The sequence below is a fragment of the Helicoverpa armigera genome, chromosome 16 (genome assembly GCF_030705265.1).
Source record: "Helicoverpa armigera isolate CAAS_96S chromosome 16, ASM3070526v1, whole genome shotgun sequence".
NCBI lineage: Eukaryota > Metazoa > Arthropoda > Insecta > Lepidoptera > Noctuidae > Helicoverpa > Helicoverpa armigera.
In genome coordinates, this window is record NC_087135.1 from 7,370,292 (window position 1) to 7,392,206 (window position 21,915).

The following is a 21,915-nucleotide window of genomic DNA, read 5'->3' on the forward strand; positions in this document are numbered from 1 at the left end:
TTTCTTAAAACCACTCTGGTTACTATGAATTTTCACGTTCTATATCTTTTAAGCAAACAGTTATTTTATGAAAAATGGATTTTTATCTTGTCGGTGAAAATAGATCTGCTTATACAACAAGTCACGTTTAACAAACTATGATTAATTGCATAAAGATATGTATGATAAAATGCATAAAGTAAGTATATACTTGACTGCATCTAAGGCATACACGATGAAATAGCACTGGTTATATTATTAAAAAAATATATATAGTGGAAGGACAAGACACCAGCGTGCACCGCCGTCACCAAGTGGTGTGCATAATTTCTCTCTATCCATTTATCTAACTGCGGGAAACAGCTCGTGTCATATAAAGTTGAATAATAAATCTCTACTGGAAGTCTACTTACGATAACTTGTTCACGCTTACTTCATCGTAATCTAGCTTTAAGTTGACATTAAGTTCAAGCACTAAGGAAATACAGTACCTACAGCCAGTTTCATACAAAATAGATTGTCTTTTCACTAAGTGGTGAAGTTCCTGTTTACAAAATAAAATGGAATTTATTGTAGTATTGTGATTCAGACAAATATTTCTACATCTGGAGTTTTGTTACCTAGAAGGGTTTTGTCGTTATCTTTACTGTGCTTGGTGAATTATTTCAATTCCCGGGTCTACCCGAGGTATTGCTAAAGGATTGCTCTACCTTGTTTGCTACACAACCCTGTAGATTTTGACTGCCATGCTCGGTCATATTTTAAGTATACGCATACCAGCAGTCGCAGCAGTAGCAGTTGTAACACAACGACATGCCCAGTGTTCCAAAATGAAAATTAGGTAAATAATTAAGTTGAGGTTTATACCTATTGGCACAGATTATATAATAGTTACTACTATTGGTATTAATTGTTTTTTTTTTTTTACATGTAACGTCCCAATAAGTTTCTTTATTGTTATTTGAAGTATTTACATAATATTTACATTAATTTTAAAAATTATAAATAAACTTATATACACAACTTAAAACTAGTACATTGCATCAAAAAATTGCTCCTCATCGCTGTCACCGGGTAATGTACCCAGAAGGCTGGCATCATTGCCACGTTGGATGGCAATGCTCAACCTCTGTGCGAAATAAAAGCCAGCCCTTGGGTCACGAGAAGTGTCAACAAGGCGCTTAGAAATTTCCTTCGCAAGCGCCTGAGCACTCGGACCCCACCACGGCCCGAGAGTTTCAACCCCAAACGGCTCAAACATGTAATTCCCGATACTATATTTGCGCCGTTTGAGGTCCTCTGCTTGTGAAGCGGCGGAGCCAACACAACACGCAGTTCTAGGAAGATGGGATGGCGCAAGAGTGTCGACGCAGGTCGCGTCCCACACTAAAGTCCCATCTTCCCCGGAAATAGCGACATGCCGTCTGGTCTCTTGTTAATTGTTAAAGCAGTACAACTTAAATTTACGTTTTCAGGAAATTTAAAAAATACCAAGTTTAGAAATCTCTTATGGCGATATTTGGCGGTTTTCAAAAGAGTCTTCACATCTATCTACTCGTATTTTTGTGATTCACAACAACACCATCTATACAGTATCAAAAGTATTCACTTTTATTCATATTCGATCAAACGGTAGCTGACTGCAGCTATTCGCTGTGAGGTGAAAGGATCGATACGTATTAAATTGCTTCCTTAGATTCTCCACAGATGGCGCTCTGAACAAGAATCGTTTGTACAATTAATTTTTCTGAAGTCAGAAGCAAACTTTTGATCTGACCATACTATGGCCCTGGCCCTGTGGTTTGTAAGGTGCTGAATCCCTGGTAAAAAGGCTTCTGAAAAAGGTTTTTGCAGATTTTTTACATCAAGTACCTACATGAGTTTCATAATTATGCCAGCAGGGTCGAACTTTTTCGTGAATGCGTACATGTTAGTATGGTTGAGTTAATGGTTATCCCTCACGGATTGGCCAATCTAAGCTTAGCGGCCTAACGGTTAGCTTAGCGGTTAACCACGGCTAAACCTTGATTGATCGATCTTTACCCGTTATTGAGTCACGATATGATAAGTATAAAGCAAATAAGTATAGCAATTGACATCTTAATTAACAAACGTGAATTACACATCTATATTCTGATTAGCATCATGTCGAAATAGATTTAATAACTCTATTTACAGCTTCTAACACATTGTTAGATTCGTGCTAATACTTCGCTATTAAAGTCATTAGGACAAAGATAATGGTGGTATCTGGTGCAATCATTGCAAGGCTGAAGAAAGGGAGCGCACGCCAAATAGGTAGATATGCACGTGGGTTTTGCGAATGTTACGAACGCATAATTACTACTTAGTTCGATCGTAACATGTTCTGATTGATGGAAAAGTACTTAGGTATAGATTCGCTTATGGACATAAGATATGGGAATGGATAAAGAACTGGGTTGAGGAGGTCAGACAGGCAGTCGCTGTACATAAGACACTTTACTCGCTGCATCCAGCTAGATTGGAAGCCGACCTCAATATAGTTGGAAAAGGTAAGACAGATGATGACGCGAATAAATAAGAAAACAAACGTAGGATTGTAGTAGATTAATTAGAAAATAATTAAAAGTTAAACCTACTTACTAAAAGTTATATAAAAGAATTATGTAAACTAGGATGAAGGAAATAAAAATAACCAATTAATCAATAGCAACGATTTTATATTTCTCATTGATTGATGACGGTGGATGTGACTTCACAGTTAAGTGTGATCTTCCGGTAAGTATAGATAAATCTCGGTACAGGGCTGAGAAACACTGATTTTATGATCGTGTTAATATCCTATCGGAAGTTGCGTAAAACATATTAATCATACAGCCTACAAATTGATAGACAGGGGACATCTCCAATCGATTGAATCGGACACTCGATCAATTACGATAGGCAATTCGAGGTCGAACTCATAAAATACAAGATCGTTATCGTGTTATGAGAATTATGTCATCTGTAATGGAATCATGTACTTGTTATAATTTTAGGCGTCTGACCGAAGGCTACAGCTTGTTTGACTTAAAAACATTTCCTTACGTAGAGAAAGAATGAAAAAAAAAACTTTAGTAAGAATAAGTATGTCTTGTAAGGCAGCGTTTTATAGAATCTAATTCATGAACAATTTAGTCCACTCAGGTGAACCACTTACACAAGAACACAGGAAACCTTTTTGCTTCCTTTCCTACAGAGCTAAATATAACACGTGTTGAAGTTATATAACCTTCAAGTGTTCAACCTCCAAGGTGTGGTGTTCTGCAATTTTCATTAGTACCACCTGCTACCCACAATTAGAGTTAATTCGCGGTGCAGTAGAAAGCTCGTGAGATACGAACCCTTTTACTTGGACGTGGTACGATGATAATGAATTGTTTCCTTAGAACTTGTTCGATTTGTGATTAGAAGACCGATTTGTATCGATATGATCTCGTTGGCGTTGCGGCATCGCCTGGGCATTGTTAAACAACGTTATGTAAGAAGCTTGATTAAGCTTAAGTATTTGGAAGATTGTTATCTTTTAAAACTTCGTTTTGTTGGCGATTTGTAATTTTTTGCTTTGTTTTTTAATTAGTGGTACCTACATCTCAATTGAGAATCGAGATTTAACGAACTGAGCCTATAAATCGTAGAGATTTCACCGATAGTGAATCACGTTCCATTAATTGGCAATGTTTCAATATCGATTTTAAAATATTCACCTTTAAAAGCGAACTCGAATACTTTAGACTTCTTTAGAGAGATATATGAAGGTATGAACGCAACGCGTTTCCGCCTGCCGCTAGGAAGCTGACACTATCAGAGTAAACTGGATACGTTCCAATACAGGACAAAGACCTATCGAGCGGTCACTTCCCTCGCAGTGATCTGGAGCCGAGGAAAGTTGTCCACGGCGGCTCATATAAATGCATGAACTTGATACCGTGTTGCACTTTTCCGCGCGCCCCGGTGAATACAACACTTTTCCTTTCGCAATACGCGTTTTCCCCTCAAGTAAATAATGTAATTATATATTCACACATACACGCGTCGCTGTATTCGTTACACATAATGGCGAAATGGGAGCTTTTGGTAAGTTTTCTACATTACGTAATAAAACCTAACAAACGTACAAATTGCTAGCAGATAAATACGTGTTGAGTGTGATCGTTTCTTCTGAAGCAATTTATAACTCGTTGAAGCATACGTAAACGTTCGCCATTTATTGTGTGATGCGAAATAAATATGTATTGCGATAACGAGGCTGCTGATTGATTGGCTTCCTCATGTCTGTACGAAGACAATGATTGATTGTTTGAATGGCAATTTATTTCAGATTTTCATCGCTTTCGCTGCACTAGTAAGCTGCACCGAAGTTGATGACAACGAACAGAAGAAACGGAACGCTGGGAAGGGGACCAGTATAAATGCTATTCCTACGGGAGCACAGAAGCAGGATTATACTTATAGTATCTATACACAGAATCCTAGTTCACAAAGCAGTTCGACTGGTGGCTCGTCGTATCAATCACAACCGCCGAATTCCTTCTACCCGAGTCAAGCAAGCAGTCAATACTACACTTCACAGAATACACAAACTGATACACCGTCATCCTCTTACAGTACTCAACAACAACCCCAGATAAACCTGTTACCCCCGCAGACCACTTCCCAGTTCGTACCACTGAACTTCGTGCCAAATCCTGGTTACCAGTCCAAATACCAAATAGTTCCTTCTAAGTCAACTGGTAATATTCAGTTAGCTTTTGTACAGCAACCGGCCAGTTATTCAACTCAGCCTATTGTTCCTTACGGTCCTCAATTATTTTCTCCTAATCCTACAAGTCAGATAAGTCCTCATCAGAATCCATTGATAAATTCGCTGCCTCAAGGACACTTCAACGTGCCTAACTACCAGCCTTTGTCACTTGGTGGATCTTATTTAGCTCAGCCATCAACTATGCTGTTGTTTGCTCAGCCAAATCCATCGCCATATAATAACCTGCTTTACCAAAACCCTGTGCAAAGCTTCTATAATTACTACCCCACCAATTCTCAGAGCAAGTATAATGTTCAATACGTACCGCAAGGATCGTCGTCTGAATATGAAAAGTTGCAAGGTCCCATATCTCAGAGTGTTCCGAAGGAGGATAATGATATTACCCACAATAGTGAATATAGTTCGCCGTCTGATTCTAGCTCCAGCTACAAGAGTGCATATTCGGCTAGTCGTAATACGTACGGTAAACTATAGCCATATAGCTTTAAGTGTTTAAGTAGCACCCAAATAGTTATTAGATGGACATATAGTTGCCATTACGTTAACCACAGATATTTATTGCAAATGGGAGATTGTTTAGTTCTAGTTATTTAGTTCATATATAATGTAAAACATTTATTCTGTTGTCAGTGTTTATTGTTAATGGTTTTTGTTCGGAAATAAATGTTACATGTTTTTTTGATCATGTTTTTAATTTTGCTCTTTTTAATAATGACTAAGCATATGTGAGTAAAAGTAGAGCATATTAATGTTAGCTTCATTGTTACTGCCTATTTTGTGGGCGCCGTTAAGAAGCTTATGAAGTTATTATTAACTCATAATCCTAAGATGCGAAAGTCTACTCATTTTAAGGATGTTTTTTTGCAAGCTGGAAATTATGAAAGTTAATTCCAAAGAGAGTTTCGGGCCCGGGCCACGCAGGAAGGTTTTATCTTACATGCGGTATTAAGATCATGGCGAAAATTAGTTAATGACCAACCACAGAATGAGCTGATGAAGGCTTTGCGCCATCAAATGAATTTGCGTGACTAATGCAATTAATCTCAACGAATGAATTTGTCTTTTGCAACAGAAACCATGACAAGACAGTGTTAAGTATTCGGGTATGTAGATCAAATACAAACAAAACAATTCCCCAAGATTATATAAGATTTTCGTACGCAACTGTTGCAGTGTAATTTACTGCGAACTTCGAGAACAGTGGGCTTGATGGACTCACCCGAATGGTTTACACTATTCAAACCAACCGACCGTACAATGGTAGGCAGAGTACCCAGAGGTAATATTAATTCTCCTTTCAATATTACCCGTATTTGTTGAGAACACAATACGAGCTGGGTGTTACTTTCTATCTGTTATTGGGTTTCAAGTAATCGTTTGCATAATGCGACTGCAGTTGTTCTTTCAAATTGATTTCGTCCACGCCCTCCATTTTTCTTTCCCGCTGGTTGCTAATGTGTTGCAAGGTTTTGGTAACTGCACTGAGTGAAAAGTAATGATGAGTACGTGAGAACATACACTTTAGGTTGTGTTTTGTTTTCAATGATGAATCACTTGGTTGTTTTTGAAAGTTTGTTTAAGACGTAGAATAATGTCTGAATAAATGTTTCTTGTAGGTCTTAAAATAGGGAAGTAATTATTACTTTACATTATGTATTACGAGGCAGTGCGAGCAAACGAGAAAGACCCCTGCTACATTTCTATATAAACTTGGCTATTTAACTTAAGAGTCATAATGTTATAATTTATTGTTTTGCACTGAAGGTGAAGCTTGACTTTTTGACCACAAAATGTCTTTTAAACCATATTAGTATGCAATATTGCAAGCTAATATTCTAAATGCTATTTAATAATAAGGACTTGCATAAGCTGATTTACATATTGCACTTAAGCTCTGAAGCTCAGTCATGTGACTTACAAACTAAAATAATGTGAGCTCATCACCACACCGAAGGTTACGAAATTGAATTCAAAGAGCTATTAAAGTCTGAGAGATTATTTACGACATTCCTCGTCAAAACAAGTTCCTATAAAATGTATCTTAACAAACGATGCGCCTTAGTTAATAAATTGGGCGAAATTATCCGTATGATGGAATGGACGTGAGAATTAACGTAATCACTTTATGTTGTAACAGTTATCATCACTAGAGATGCGCTTCGCAAGGTCGCATTGTAGGCCGAATTTTTGAGCCGAACAATGAACCTATTTTAATTTGTGTTTTGGTCATATTTTATGAAACACATATGAATGCTCAGCACTCTGAAAAAGTCACTGGTTTTACCCCGATTTTATACTCGTTAAAAGACTTTTGAAAAAGTAAGTAATTGACCCGACCCGTGTTGTTTACTTACATATGTATACCATTCCTAAATGTATTTTTTATGTTGGCTAAAGTATGCTGGCCGAATATTAGCCGAGGCCGAACCAACACCTGCCTGAACTATGGCACAGCTCTATTTATCGCTACAATTCGGACACTTGATATCAGCAGTGAAAGGAATCTGCGTGTTCACTTAATTGCTTTACGTTTTATTTGTATCACTATAAGATGCGTAACAGACGCACCTGTCTAAAGAGTGTTTATTAATGTAGTCTTGTGTAACATTATATTAAGTTAGAGGATGGGTTTTTTTAGAAATGGATGATTCGTAATGTATTGCGGTGGCAGTAAAATGTGCCCTCAAGATATGGTTTATCGGTGCAGATTTATCTATTTATTTTTAATTGAAATCATTCTTTTAACTTATAGTATGTTAGCCGGAAGAACATATAACAAGAGAGAACGAAATAGGTACACTATGTCATTATGAAATATAATGTGACAGAAATGTTGTTAGAACAAAGTGGATTTGCAACACTAACATAAATTATAACATAAATATGTGATATACTATTACGTTGAATATAAATAACTGAATTTGAATAAAATATAATGTCTACGAACCACGTGATGCCGTGACGCGATGGTCAAATCTGCATTAACTTATGTAAATAAATGCAAAAAAATATAAGATTTTTTTGTTAATCGTCCTTTCTTTTTTCAGTCATCAAATGGATTATTTAGCATGAACCAAATATGAACGTCTCATTGACTTACTTACATCAATTTAATTTTAATCGCAGAAAGGTGCATCATCCAATAACTATTCGTTGACATATATTATAAGATTTCCTCTTTATTAAGATGAAGAATATTTGCAATAATTATGTCCATAATTAGTTGAATTAAGTCACTGAAAGTTGTAACATCTGACGTCTTTAGATTTCAAAATTACATGTAAAAAGTCAAGGCAATTAAATAATTGGTCTTTAGATGATATTTAAAGTAGTTTAATATTAAGGCGGCCAACTTTCCGAAAACTGAATGCGGGACTTAACCTTTCATGAAAAGGTGGGAGGGCGGGCATTGAAAAATGATCGGACGGAACTGATAAAATAAAAACCGTAAGCAAAAAGCTATAATTTAAATTATCAATATCGTGTCACAGCGTGCACTAATGTCTTATTTTCAAAATCATTAGGCCTCACGAGTTCAGTAGAAATAAAGAGAACGAGATTATATTATAGGTCATCTGGGGCCCGATTCTCCTAATTTTACTTAAGCGACATACGATTCACGTTCGACTCGATTCGACTGAGATCCGATCCCGACTCGATTACGATTGATGCGTATGTGGCATTCCGCTATTTTTTCTTTGAAATAAACGTTTTTATCCTTTTCTGTCATTCAATAATGAATCATTTTGTCTGCAAATGATTTACGATTGCAAAATGATTGTACAACAAACTACCGTATAGACCAAAATTACCAAAATAGCAGACCAATCGCACACCAATCAAATGTCAATCGAATATGATTGGTCTTTTATTAGTAGCAGAATGCCCGATATGGTTAAAACGGCTATTGCGATCATATTGCGATTCGATTTCTATTCGATTTTGACATTATTAACTTAGGAGAATCGGGACCCTGTGTTCCTACACTGTTGAGCGTGCGCGCAGGTGGGTGTTGTGTAGAAGTGTGGTAGAAAAATAGGGATGCGGGATATGCGGGACGCATACAACGTTTTGCGGGACTATTTTACTTATAATTTCAAAACGGGATTTCGTCAAGCATTGCGGGACGGTCCCGCAGAATGTGCGACGGTTGGCCGCCTTACCTATTTAATATTAAAATAGAAAGAAGATATAGGACACAGGATATTTTTCCAGTTTAGGTTTTTTTTTCAGGAACTTTTATGAATCATTCTCAAACTCTTTTTATTTTCTTGCAAGTTTTTTTTGAGTAGTAGAGTACTTTATTAAAATGCGCTTAACGCAGTTTGTGATTGACAACAAAAATGTACCTATGCCTGTTGAACGAATTTAAAAAAACTCTAAAATATCTCGGAAACCTTCCTTTAAAATATTCACTTATAATACCACAAGAGCTTCAAAATTATCGGGTATTTTCCGATAGGTTCGTTGCAAACAAATGAAGGAGTCAAGTTTTTCAGGTTAAAAAATAACGAGCGCGAAGCGCGAGTGATTTTTCCTGAAAAACTTGACGACTTTATTTGTTTGCAGGGAACCTTGAGGGAAATGCCAGATAATTTTGCTCGTGTATTCGGGATTATTTTTCCGTCCCAAATGTCGGCCACAACCTGTCAGTTTGACGTAGCAACGACCAGAGAAAATATTCAAAAAAAATTATCAGTATAATACCATGTAGGTTGTACCACGTGACGTCGAATGGTGCAATTCTATTGGTCGATATTTGGGTCGGAAAAATAATCATGAGAAATTCTGAATAATGTGTTGCGGATCTCTAAACATCGGAACCGCGACATTGCTTAGTACTAGTTCAATCTAATTACAGACCGGTTTGTACATCTGTAACGCATCTCCGGCACACGTAAGAGCTATTAATTATAATAAAATGATGCCTCGTATGTCCTATTCCATGTTATTCGTGGCTAAAACAACTTTCGCGGCAACATACACGCTGTAAGTGAACTTAGATTCATTAATTACAGTATGTATGTCATTTGACGAGAAGTTATAATTAGTAGGCTCTTCATTTGACACGAATTTGTTGATAGTTTTATTTATGTAACTGGCTTTCATCGTATGTATTTGTAGTTAATTTGTAATCGATTAAGAGATGAACTGAATTGATAACGTTGGCAATTGATGAAAGTAAAATTATATAGTTAGTAGCTTCAATTCAAAATCATCATATGCAGCGATTTTCTCTATAGGTATCTATACTACAACATATTACGAGAGGAAACATTTTTTGTTTGGTTGTTGCATTTTTTGTTTGTTTACTCCAAAGGTTTCGAAAAAGTTGAACCGATTTCCAAATTTTTTCGTCGTTGGAAAGCTACACTCTTCCCAAGTTACATAAGCTGTATTTTGTCCAGGTAAGGGAATCAGTTCCCACCGCGGGATAATGGCTAGGAGGCTTTATCTATAGGTACCTACATATACGAGTCCCTATGTAATCTTGTAAGTTTGAAGTTATGGATTAATTTGCATCAAAAACCCATATTATTCAGTGTTTTTTTTAATAGTCCATATAACGCATTACGCGTGAAGTAACAAATTTATACAATTCATCACGGGTCAACCTGAAGTGTTTGAAAGCTCGTATTTGTTTGATAAGTCTTGTATATCATTAACCTCTATGTAATTGCGTGTTAATTAATGTTAGCTCGGTAATCACTTTTTTATGTAAACGTGTGAATTAAGTTGAAGTGTGTATGTAAATAGTTTTTAAAAGATCTATGCGTGAAGACAGTTAACACTTGATAGTCAATTAGTTGATTAGTTTCAGCTGCAATCAAAATCTTCTCTTGTAATTTTTCATTCATTCTATTTCGCAATCCTGATTAGGTTACAGTTGAGTTTTGGTACAGAAGTAGGCTTATTAAGTTTAATATTAAAATAATAATTGGAGATAGGGAACTTAAGGTGCTCGTAAACATAATTATTGAGAAAATATGTATCGTTACCCAAAATAAAAGCTTAAAACACAGCACGCTTGACTAAATTCCTTACCTACTCAAGTTACGGAACTAACGCACGAGAGCAAAACCTAAAGTTATCGTCGTTTGGACACTGATCCCTTTACGAGAAAGTGATCTAGACACAGGTTTTGCCGCAGCCCACGCGCCGCGCTTCCGTCCGCGTCCGTAAGGGAAATATCTTGTAACATTACGGTGTAATATAAGACTTTATAACTACATTATATATAGAACTAGATTAGTTGGAAAGTATTTTTTCTATATAAAACGTAGGTACTGTAGCGCGTGGTGCGCTAGGGACCGGGGATCTTCAGGATATTTAATTAAAAGATTGCAAATAACTTCAACTTTGCGTTTATTGACGGACCGGGGGTGAAGTGACATACTTCAGTATAAAAACTTATTCTATATCAAATCGAATAAATAAAACCTACTTCTAAATTTCTTCAGTACTACATCTCTACAGTACTTAGTTCTTTGCTAAATGAGTGTGATGAGATTTATAAAACGTTATCGTGAGTTCTATTATATCTAAAAAAGTGTTGCGTTTTGCATAAAGTGTCCATAGCCAATTTCTATCACATAAGCCGCCAGTGTTGGCATAGGGTACTGAAAACACGAAAGGACTGCCAAACCACCCTCGTAGCATATATAACAGCTGTCACTTAAAATAATTCTTTTATTTATAGTTTATTTTCTGAACATTTTGATTCTCAACGGGGGTTTTCTCAAGCACGTACCCAGAATTTTTTGTCGGGGGGGGTCCAGGTCCAGGCAAATGATTAAGGTATCGCGTAAATGGATACTTAAAATTAAAAGAAAATTGTTTTCACAAATTATTTAATGCATATCTCGGTAATATAAGACAGTATTATAACGTTAAATTTAAACGTCTTGGTCTTAAGGACATTTGGTGTAAAACGTCGTCTACTGAAAGAATCTGAGTTGAATGGGCTGACATCAATACCAAACCAGTTAGACGATCATTGCCCATTTTATTGCGTAAATAGGTTTTAACCCTTTTTAAAGTTGAAAACAATCTTTCGACGCTTGCAGTAGATACAGGGAGAGACACTAACAGTTTTAATAGTGTGTGTATATGTGGATAAAATACTCTTGTTTGAAGTTTGATCAGCATTTTTCCACTTTTCAGCCCATGGGTGATATTCGCTCTCCAATGAGACCGCAGACACATCGTCATCTAAGTAAGAAAGTAGATTTGACAAGTTCTGTGCATTGTTGACACATATCTTACTTATGTGGTAATAACATTTCTAGCGTTGTCAAAATTTTACTACTGAGGGATTTATTTTATGGGTTGCATCTATCTTCGGGAGGGGTCCGGACCCCTTGGACCCCCCCCTGGGTACGTCCTTGGGTTTTCTCATTATCACTTTGTTAATTTGATTGATGACGAGCGCCGACACAACTTTCGCCATCTGAAAATTCCTAACTATGAAAAAACCTTGAGGAGGATGTTAAGTTCAACAAACTCATAACTTTATACTGTTACTCCATACGAGCACGCCTCAAAAATCTTACTCAATCGTCTAGACGCTCTTAAAGTATTCAAAAATTCAAATCTAGCCTTCAAAACCAATTTGTTATTTAATACTTCAATGCCTCGCCGATCCTGCGTTTGTTGAAAGTCGTACGTTCAATTGTAATAAAAAAGTAAAACTTTATTTAGGGCTTGCAAGAATAGAGGCACAATTAGACATACAAGTCGTGTATTTGTAAAGTTATGTAAGTAATATTTGTGAAACGTCAAAAGTCAAAAACGTTTTGCTCTCCACAAGCCTTGAGCCTTCACATTAGAAGACAGCTACATATTATTATGCGTGTTTACACTGGTCACTACCTCACGCCCATTTTCCCACATGTGGATAACCGAGTGTCAGTCATCATTATGTTTGCTTAACTGTGATGTGTAGCACAGATAAATAATACTCGTAAGGCCTATTGCAAGCTTGTTTTCACTCCTAATATCAAAAAAAATGACTTCAAGCTAACAGTCTAAATGTTATTAAGATAAATCTTCTGATTGGTTAAAATCTTTTCTGAAAAACTCTTAACAAACGAGGGATAAAGCTCTGCTTATCTAGAAAATGACTCTATACATTGTCATTCTTTCGTTTAAATTGTTATTCTTTTGTTTTAAAAGGAACGATAAAATAAATTCAAACTTTTTACCTGTGGCAACCCTATATGTTTCGCGCCACCTGGCGCGCCGAAGCCTGCCAAAAGTCGGCGTGCGTGAACCCTGAACCACGACAAAGCCGTTACATAAGCAACGCGGATGCCACTGCTTTACATAGCTTTGTTTTCAATAGAGAGCATTGTGACATGCTATGCAAGTGATTCACGACCATTTTATCTGATGACGATTCCATCTTCTAGGGTTTACCATGCAAAATTGAATTCCATCCGTTTTATTTTTTTTTTATCTTCTTGCTCTGAAATAGTTTATGAAACATTTTAAGTTCAAAGCTATCTCTGGGTGTGGTGCAATTGTGAAGAGGTGCATAAAAAACGATTAGCACATTTGATTGACGTAAATTCAGATATTGGGCAGAATGTCGACATAATTCTAGTGATCTTTGAACTCGATATGCGTCTATGTATAAGTTTCTTAAACCAGAACATTCCATTGCGCCCAGAAGCATATTAGATTTGGGCGTGTTAACGATATTCGAACATGTCCCAGATTATATGTGATTTTCTAGTTTTTGCTAGCCGTGTGCATTGAATAATTACCTGGATATCCTTTTAAGTACCGACGTTGTTTTATGGACTTCTTATTCGTATCCTACAAACGGGTCCCACGTTTTTTTTCGTCTCCAAAAACGAGGTCATCACGATCTTGTATCTTCGATCGGTTCATATTTGTGTAGATATAGTTATTACATACATATAAATTGGGTAGTAGGTAAGGTGTTACCTTATCTCCGGCATATGTCATCATTTGGACTCCCTTTCACGTTAATATTTCCCTTGCGGTTTGAATGAATCATTGTTATCATACCTCTTAATGGTCATTTTGGTCCAACAACAGTTGTTATGTTATCAAATGGGATCTTGTTTCAACACTGCTGTCTGTTGTTTGGCTAAAGCATGTTGCGTTGTTCTTAATTTACATAATGTGTATATTTTTTATACTTGGGTAGGTGCCGCGGTGCAAGTCATTGGTGCAATTTGTGATTTTGATTGTTTTTGACCACAGCCGTGACTTGAGGATTGTGTACGAATAATTTGTAGTATCAGTTTCCTATTTCCTTGTGGTTTGATAATATGTAAAAATGCTGGAGTCTTCTTTCATTTTGGTTATGAAAGCTATGAAGATTTGGAGCAGTATGCATTATTTTCTAGTCCACTGAATTTTTAGTTAAAATTACTTGAGATGTTATAGTGTAAGAACCTCGAAAGCTCATTAGCCATTTAGATGTACATCTGAATATTGGTTAATTTACTGTCTATTTGCGAACCAGTTATGAGCTCCGACATAAACTTAGAAAGTACGTACGACTTTGAAAAATGGTGATGAAAATTGTTTCATCATTCTTTTTGTGACTAATATTATTGGTTTTGCCATTGAGAGGAGGACGATGTTTCGTATTGCGCCACCCATTTTGAATGAACTTTGACTTAATTTATTGTCATAGCTTTCTGCTCATTTGTTACAATGTTTTGTGTTGCATTTTTTGTTTTTTTTTTTTTCACAAGTATTTCGGAGAAAATAATCGATATTAGGTATGTAATGTGGCGAAACCATAATAAAATGTAGTAAAATAAAATTCATGGTCGATAATTGATCTGGTTAATTTTGATGAATGTAAGATGAGCTCGTGGCTAAGTCAAAGCCGCGCGGATCGATCGATCATAAGGTTAAGCAACGCTTGGCGCGGTCGGTCCGTGGATGGGTGACCATCTTGTCATACTGAGTTCTTCCGTGTTTCGGATGGCACGATAAACTGTAGGTCCCGGCTGCCATTTAAACATCTTTGGTAGTCGTTACGGGTAGTCAGAAGCCAGAAAGTCTGACAACCAGTCTTACCAAGGGGTATCGGGTTGCCCAGGTAACTGGGTTGAGGAGGTCAGATAGGCAGTCGCTCCTTGTAAAACCCTGGTACACAGCTGCATCCGGTTAGACTGGAAGCCGACTCCAACATAGTTGGGAAAAGGCTAGGCAGATGATGTAAGATGTTATGCAGTTATGAAAAGCAATTTATTTTACGGCTGATTATACAATGTAACATGAAGTGCGGTGTGTGATTAGTTTTTTAAATTGACCAGCTAGTAATGTAAAACTAATGGATAAACGAAGATAGCTTAATTGCCGAAGTGCTCGTAAAATCTGAGTGCAATAACTTATGGATGTTTAACGCAAATTATTTTTCTTCAGGGGCTTTTAAACCAATTGGTGTATTTATATATATTTTATGGCAGAATATTACGCTATATTTTTGCTACATAACTTTAGAATCAGTTAAAAGCGGTGAGACAGAAAGCACGATGTAGATTTTATCAACTATCAAAATATTTATGGGTTACGAATATTAAAATTGGATATTTCGTTCTCCTTAAATAATATCAGACATATCGCACAAAATCTTGCAACTGATCCAAGTGTCGATATCAGGGATTGCGAGATTTGGACTAGCATTGAATGTCTGATTTAGTAGCTAGTTAAGACTTGTGATATCCGACACTTACACCAATTAATAGAATTTGCCCTATTCTATGAATATATAGGTGCTAGTGTCAAGCAATCCATATTCTTAAAACACTCATAGATAAGCTGTTGACAATTCATGGAAGCTCGTTTCATTTTCCCACACCGTTTAATTCGAGCAACTAACGTAAGTAAGTAATTCTCGATAAGATTAAATAAACGTTTAATCGTAATTGAAATCTTACGGCTAAATATAAAATATATAGAGGTACGGGCAGCCATATTGAAAGGCAGGTGCGATGAAAGTCCCTAATCTGTCTATGCACAAGGACAACTTTCTTAGCGGCCAGTCTTCATGTAAATGAAGTAAACTATTTACGGTAAAATGGAGGAATAATAAATAAATAAATACTGGTTTCATGTTTGCATTTCAATCATTGCACATACTATTTGAGATTTGACGTAAATAGATGGTAGGCTCACGATCTTCCGCCTCTTAAATCTTAAAGAGAAGGCAGTTTCGTGGGAATTTTATGGCAATAAAATAAGTTTTATGATTGGTACCGGAGTAGTGTCTGTCAGTATACTATTAACGTATTTTGAAATGTTTTTAAACATTGAAGATTAATGGTACAAGTGAATTTGTTTCGCATTTAAATACTGTTTGCTTCTGGGGCTTTCTGGTAATTCAAAGTTGTGCTATTCATAGTATACTTAAGGAAAGTCAGGGAACAACGTTCATAAAACATAATTTCTTTGCCTGTGGCCCACAAACTGTACCCAAATTGTTCGAACAAAATCTCACAGCAAGAACTAATTATACCTACCTAAAAGGAACTATCATAAAGCATAGAGGCACGTATTATTTTAACTCAATAAATGCTAGAGAGGATTTATGTACGGGCATGAGTTAATAATACTATAATTATATGTTAAGAAGATGGGATAAGTCTGACTTTAGTATTATTGGTTCTGACGGACTTTGCTCTTTCTCCCACCATAGAGAAACTAAACCTAGTCATTGTGCGCGAAACTTTATTATGGAACCTATTTATTTTATATATATATCATGCAAACGAAAACATATCATATAGGAATATAAAGCCAATGTAAATATTTTCACTTACGAAGATATTGAAACTGATGGACAACGGGAATGGACGGCAAAACATAAGTCTTGCCATGATAAAAACGAAAGCCTTTGACCAGTAGCGGAACTTTATAAAGGCTTAAAACTGAACATAAAACATATTTTTAAAATATTATTCATTAGTATAGTTTTGACTGACATCTTACATAATTATAAGAAGCTAACGTAGCATCAAATTGTTGTCGAATTAAAATGATTTAACATTTAATTGATTACACGTCATATATTTGCGGATGTGGATGTTCCAAGATTGATGTGTTCATTCAAACCTGAAATTATGATTGACGTTCCATGAGAAGAAGATTTGAATTAATTTCTTAAGATATATTTTGAATTCTTTTTTTTTGGGCGCATGGAATAATGGCGGTGCGTGTACGTAATATCGGTAAGTACTAATTAGTAAAGAGGCTGTTAAAGTACGAAGATTATAATGTTAATGTCTTCCAACAGTTGAAAGTTACAAGGATAATGAACTCTTTATAAAAAACCTATTTAAAAAATCATGCCCTTTTGTATTGCTTTTTTTGTTTAAGTTAATCTCCATTGTCTCTTAAAGCCATTCATAAATTTTCTCACAACAACTTATTTTCATTCAACATTTTCTCTCTGAAAGTGAAAACTTAAAGAAGATACCTACGTTATAGTTAAGGTGTAGATTACAAAAGGGTGTGTGTAAAGAGACATCGGGTTGCTCCACTTGCTTAGAAAGTACTGAGTGAAACCGATGCAGTGGACGTCATCCAAACACTTTTATATGCGGCCAATAGCATCGATGAGGCGATTAGTACCTACTGCATTTCTTGTTTACTTCATATTGCTACCGCCATAATCAAGGCTCCACAAGAACTGCTCAATTAGGGGTGTTTCATAAGTCGTGGACAGGCATTATCTAAGAGGTAAATTCATAACTAGCATTATCGTCTATGAAGTTGTCTAGTGAATTGATTTGTCAGGATCACGGCAGACAGAAAGATGAGATCAGTAAAAGTGCAGTTTTATAAATAGTTATGTTTTTTCTACCTGTAGGTATGTACCTACTGAAAATAGCATTGTTATCATTCATAATAACATACGTAGCATTTGTTAGCCTACGTAAACTACAGAAAAACAATCCGCATTGTAATCATTTTTGTGAAGCTTTGTTTATTCAGTTCTTTCAATCTGAAATCGACGTGGCTATGTAAACATATTCATGAAATTATTTCAAAGGAAAAATTTAATGAAACCAGCTTCAACAAATAATAATAGACAATGATCAAAGGTATTGTATGTACGCATTGTGGCGAAAGTACTGAATGAAATCGATCGAAAAGAGAACGTTATGGTGTGTTGATAATTGCTTCTAAATAGCAACTGCTTTTTGGTTAATTAAACAGTTGAATAACAGCCTGTACTCATTATTGAGGTATCCATGGTTACGGAAATGGTAATTGGTTGTATAGGTAAAATAAGGAACCGAATCTAAATGATGCTTTACTAACGCGAGACGACTTACCTTCAGTTAAATTATGTAAATCGCAGTAATATTTCAGTTATAAGTCTTATGCTGTGAAAGTTACCAACTTTAGGGTGCTTATAAATATTCAAGCTGAGTAAGGAACAAGAGGTTGTAGTGAGAGATTTTCAAGCCTGATGACCATTAATTAAAGTGTCCCAGAAGACGTGGTTAAATTCTTCTTCCTTTCTTTTGTACTAGCCGTTTTCCCGCGTTTCATACCCGTAAAACTACTGTCCGTCCGTACCGGGATAAAGTATAACTTGCGAAGAAAGTAACAGTTAAATATTTTTTTTAAAACAAAAATACAAATTATTCCCCTTTATAGTATTAGTGCAGATAGATTAATTCTTAGATATTTTACAGTCGTAAAGTCAAGTAGGTATACTAATTCGGTAAGGTAGGTAAATCTTAGTCACGCTTACATAATTTTGATACTTCATCGTTAGTGCTTGTAGGTCATAAGTTCGGGCAAAGTTCACGTGATTTGACGACTGCGAACTATCAAGACTAGTCACGAAGCTGATCACTGATTGATAAATTGATGAAAGGACTGCTTTTACCGCGTAAAGTGTTGGACATATCACCTATTTTTTTTGACACAATGATTATGATGAGAAAGAGTATATCACGAAGCTTTTTAAGTGGCTGTCGACAATTTTGACTATAATATAAGCTGAAATATTAAAAAGGCGTAATTACTCTTAAATTGCGGACATCATTCTATTTTCATAATTTGTCTTTCATTGTGCCTTTTCGTGTATAGGCGTAACGAAATAATTTGCAATAAAAACTTTTTTGTGCGTGCAGAAAGTTCACGATTCTAAACGTAAAAAGAAGGCATTTAGCGCTCACTCTATTAAAGGAAATGCGTTATAGTTTTGACAATTGTGCAATTTTATCTTAATATATCCTGTGCGTATATTAGCAAACATTAAGTTGCCTGGGAAAAAACGAATTAGGTACCTACTAAACAGAAATTGTAACATTGCGATCAAATGGATGATTAGGATCATTAATTATGACAATGATTCCGTCGATAAAGGAAATCGTGTCTACGGAGTTTCCGATAGGTACAAAAATAATGTTACAAAAATCAGTACTTTTAAACATACGTAACTATTACATTAACTTTGATTCACAAGCTCATTATGGCCCCGACACTATTATTCTTATTTTGAAAATAAAATGCATGCATGTTTATGTCTTCATTTTTTTCTCTTTTGTCAGCCATTTTAGTGACTTTCAAAAAAGGAAGAGGTTTGCAACTCAATTGAATATTTTTACTCCTTTTTACCGCTATTGTGTTGTATTTTGTAACCGAATTTTCAGTGTTACGTAAAGCTTTAATTTTATTCACATCATTGTTTCCAAACGTTTAATCGGCAGTTTGCATTCTTATGTAACTCTGTTTAATTGACTGCACTTTAGTTTTTTTCATGCAGACACTCATTTCAGATACCCATGTAAATGTCTACTTAAATGGGTCATCTTTAACCAAAGCTCTTATCATTTGAAACTCTTGAGCGGAAACCAGAGTTTAAGTTCATGAAAAGTTTTCAAGCCCCCAGTGTATGCCCGATAATATTATAGACAGTTAAACATATATTGTGTGAAATAGACGTATTAGTGAACACATCAATATTTTTGGGATAGGCCCCTGATGTATTTCAGGTGTACGATGTAAAAAGTAAGTCAATTGAGGCGCGCTTGCTTAAAACCACCTCATTCGTGACTAAGACGTCACGATACCCCCAATAATTCCTAAATTATCTAAAAAACTTTCATCACAAAAAATCATATCTAATAGTTCTTCCGATAATGTGAAAGAAAACCATCGGGTTACGTAATGTAATAATGCTTGAAGTACATAATGATCTCGTCATTAATGGCGGCCGCATCGCGACGGATGTGACCAATAGTAAAAATAAAAGCGCGTTTTACTTTTATTTGTCTAGCGGTTACAAAGTATGTGTGATTGTATCAGAGATCTGAAGTACAGCCATGTTGAAAAATGTTTATGCTAGGAGCTCTAGTGCAGATAAGAAAGGACTAAAGAATCTAAAGAGAGAAAGAACAACTAAAGGAAGAAAGGACTAAAGAAACAATAAGCTAGGAGATCTAGGGCAGAAAAAAAGGAAGAAAACTCACAATCATGTATAAGTAACAAAACAAGTTACAAATAAATAAAATAATGATCAAAATCATTCAAGTCCAATATTTAATAGTCTGAAAAACTTACATGTTACGTACACGAGTCTAGTGAGCTTGAATTGCTGAAGTTTTTAAAATAAAATTAAACAAGTTTTTTTCACAATCGGAATACATACCTTTGTCTATCTAAATACATAGGCATGTATTCTGATTTTTGTGTATAATAGTATTCATGTGTACGAATGAATATATTCAAATCTATCTATTCAATATACATTATTATCTTGTAAGATGATTCAGTGTGTGACTGTACCTAAAGATTGTGTAAGTTTGATGCTATTTCACGGGCTAGCCTTGAAATGCTTTTGCTTTGTATTTGTATTAATGCCCATAAAATGAGTCCTGTTATTGTTTAGCCTTGTAGACAACGATTTTAAGTTGCGGTAAAAAATGTCTATAGTTTTCACAATCAAGCTTTCAGTTACATAGGTTTAAAACAACAATGAGTATGTATAAATACGATATAGACATTCAAAATGAAACAACTACACGCCAATATCTGCCAAGTTCAACAGTGTCAATGATGACACCAAGATAATAAACAAAACACTTTTGAAAATGGCCTTATAACACTCAACTGTAGTTGCTTTAATACCATGTCATAATAACAACAACCCACACAGTATGTAATAGCCTAGTGGTTTTTTAATATTTATGGTAACCCTGTAGCATAGGTACATCTAATTATATAGTTTTAAGGCTCTAGCTTGTTATGGTAGCCTAGTACTCCAAACTCCAAGCTTCCTCGAAGTGCCACCGTTTTGAAGCGCTCCCAGGGAGTAGGAAAGATTTGTCACGGAGAAGGAAAGATGATCATCACTAGTTTTAAGGATTTTCTTTCGGCGATGGCTAAGCCTGGTGTTCTGTAATAGGGGATTAACCTACATTAGACATCAGTCTCTAAGTTTAATTTATGTATTTGATGATGTGAAATAAATAATAATTGATTGATTTTGTTCTCCATGAGCGCTCCTTTATCATTCCTTCGATCGTTCTATTAGTAACGCTCCCGACAACAATACCTACTATTAAAAGGCGCGCTCCAAGGAATACCTCCTCCAAGCAACATAACGTAACAAATTCTATAATTCTATTGTTCACATAGGAATTCTTCAGCGACCATCAGGAAGAATTTACGCGGATTCTTACATCCGCAATCGTTGGAAGTTGTTTATTATAAAAACACATTACAGAACATATTGTGTCACCTGAATGATTTTCTTTCAGCTTTTAAGGGAATGTGGACAATTGCATCAAAAATCTTAAGAATGTAGTAAATGCGGAAAGAATTCCGGACTTTGTCAACTAAAGCACACATGCATAGCAGGCAGGATTGGGGACAAGATCATCATCATCTCCCGAGACTTTTCCCAACTATGTTAGGTTCGGCTTCCAGTCTAACGGATACGGCTGAGTACCAGTGTTTTACAAGGCGCGACAGCCTATCTGACATCCTCAACCCAGTTACCCGGGCAACCCAATGCCCCTTGGTTAGACTGGTTGGACTTGGTTCGGCTACCCGTAGAGATAAAACATAAAATAAAATAATAAATTAAACTACAAGAACAGTAGCAGAACAAAAGCTAGAGGTTCAAACTATATATAAAA

At 35.8% G+C, this 21,915-nt stretch overlaps 1 protein-coding gene across 1 annotated transcript; it reads left to right on the forward strand.

Moving 5' to 3' along the window:
- Window positions 1-3,957: 3,957 nt before the first annotated feature.
- LOC110379803 (uncharacterized) lies at window positions 3,958-5,432 on the forward strand. Its single transcript, XM_021339607.3, has 2 exons — window positions 3,958-4,077; window positions 4,322-5,432. The coding sequence occupies exons 1-2, from the start codon at window positions 4,057-4,059 to the stop codon at window positions 5,237-5,239; spliced, it is 939 nt and encodes a 312-aa protein (XP_021195282.3). The 5' UTR covers window positions 3,958-4,056; the 3' UTR covers window positions 5,240-5,432.
- The last annotated feature ends 16,483 nt before the right edge of the window (window positions 5,433-21,915 follow it).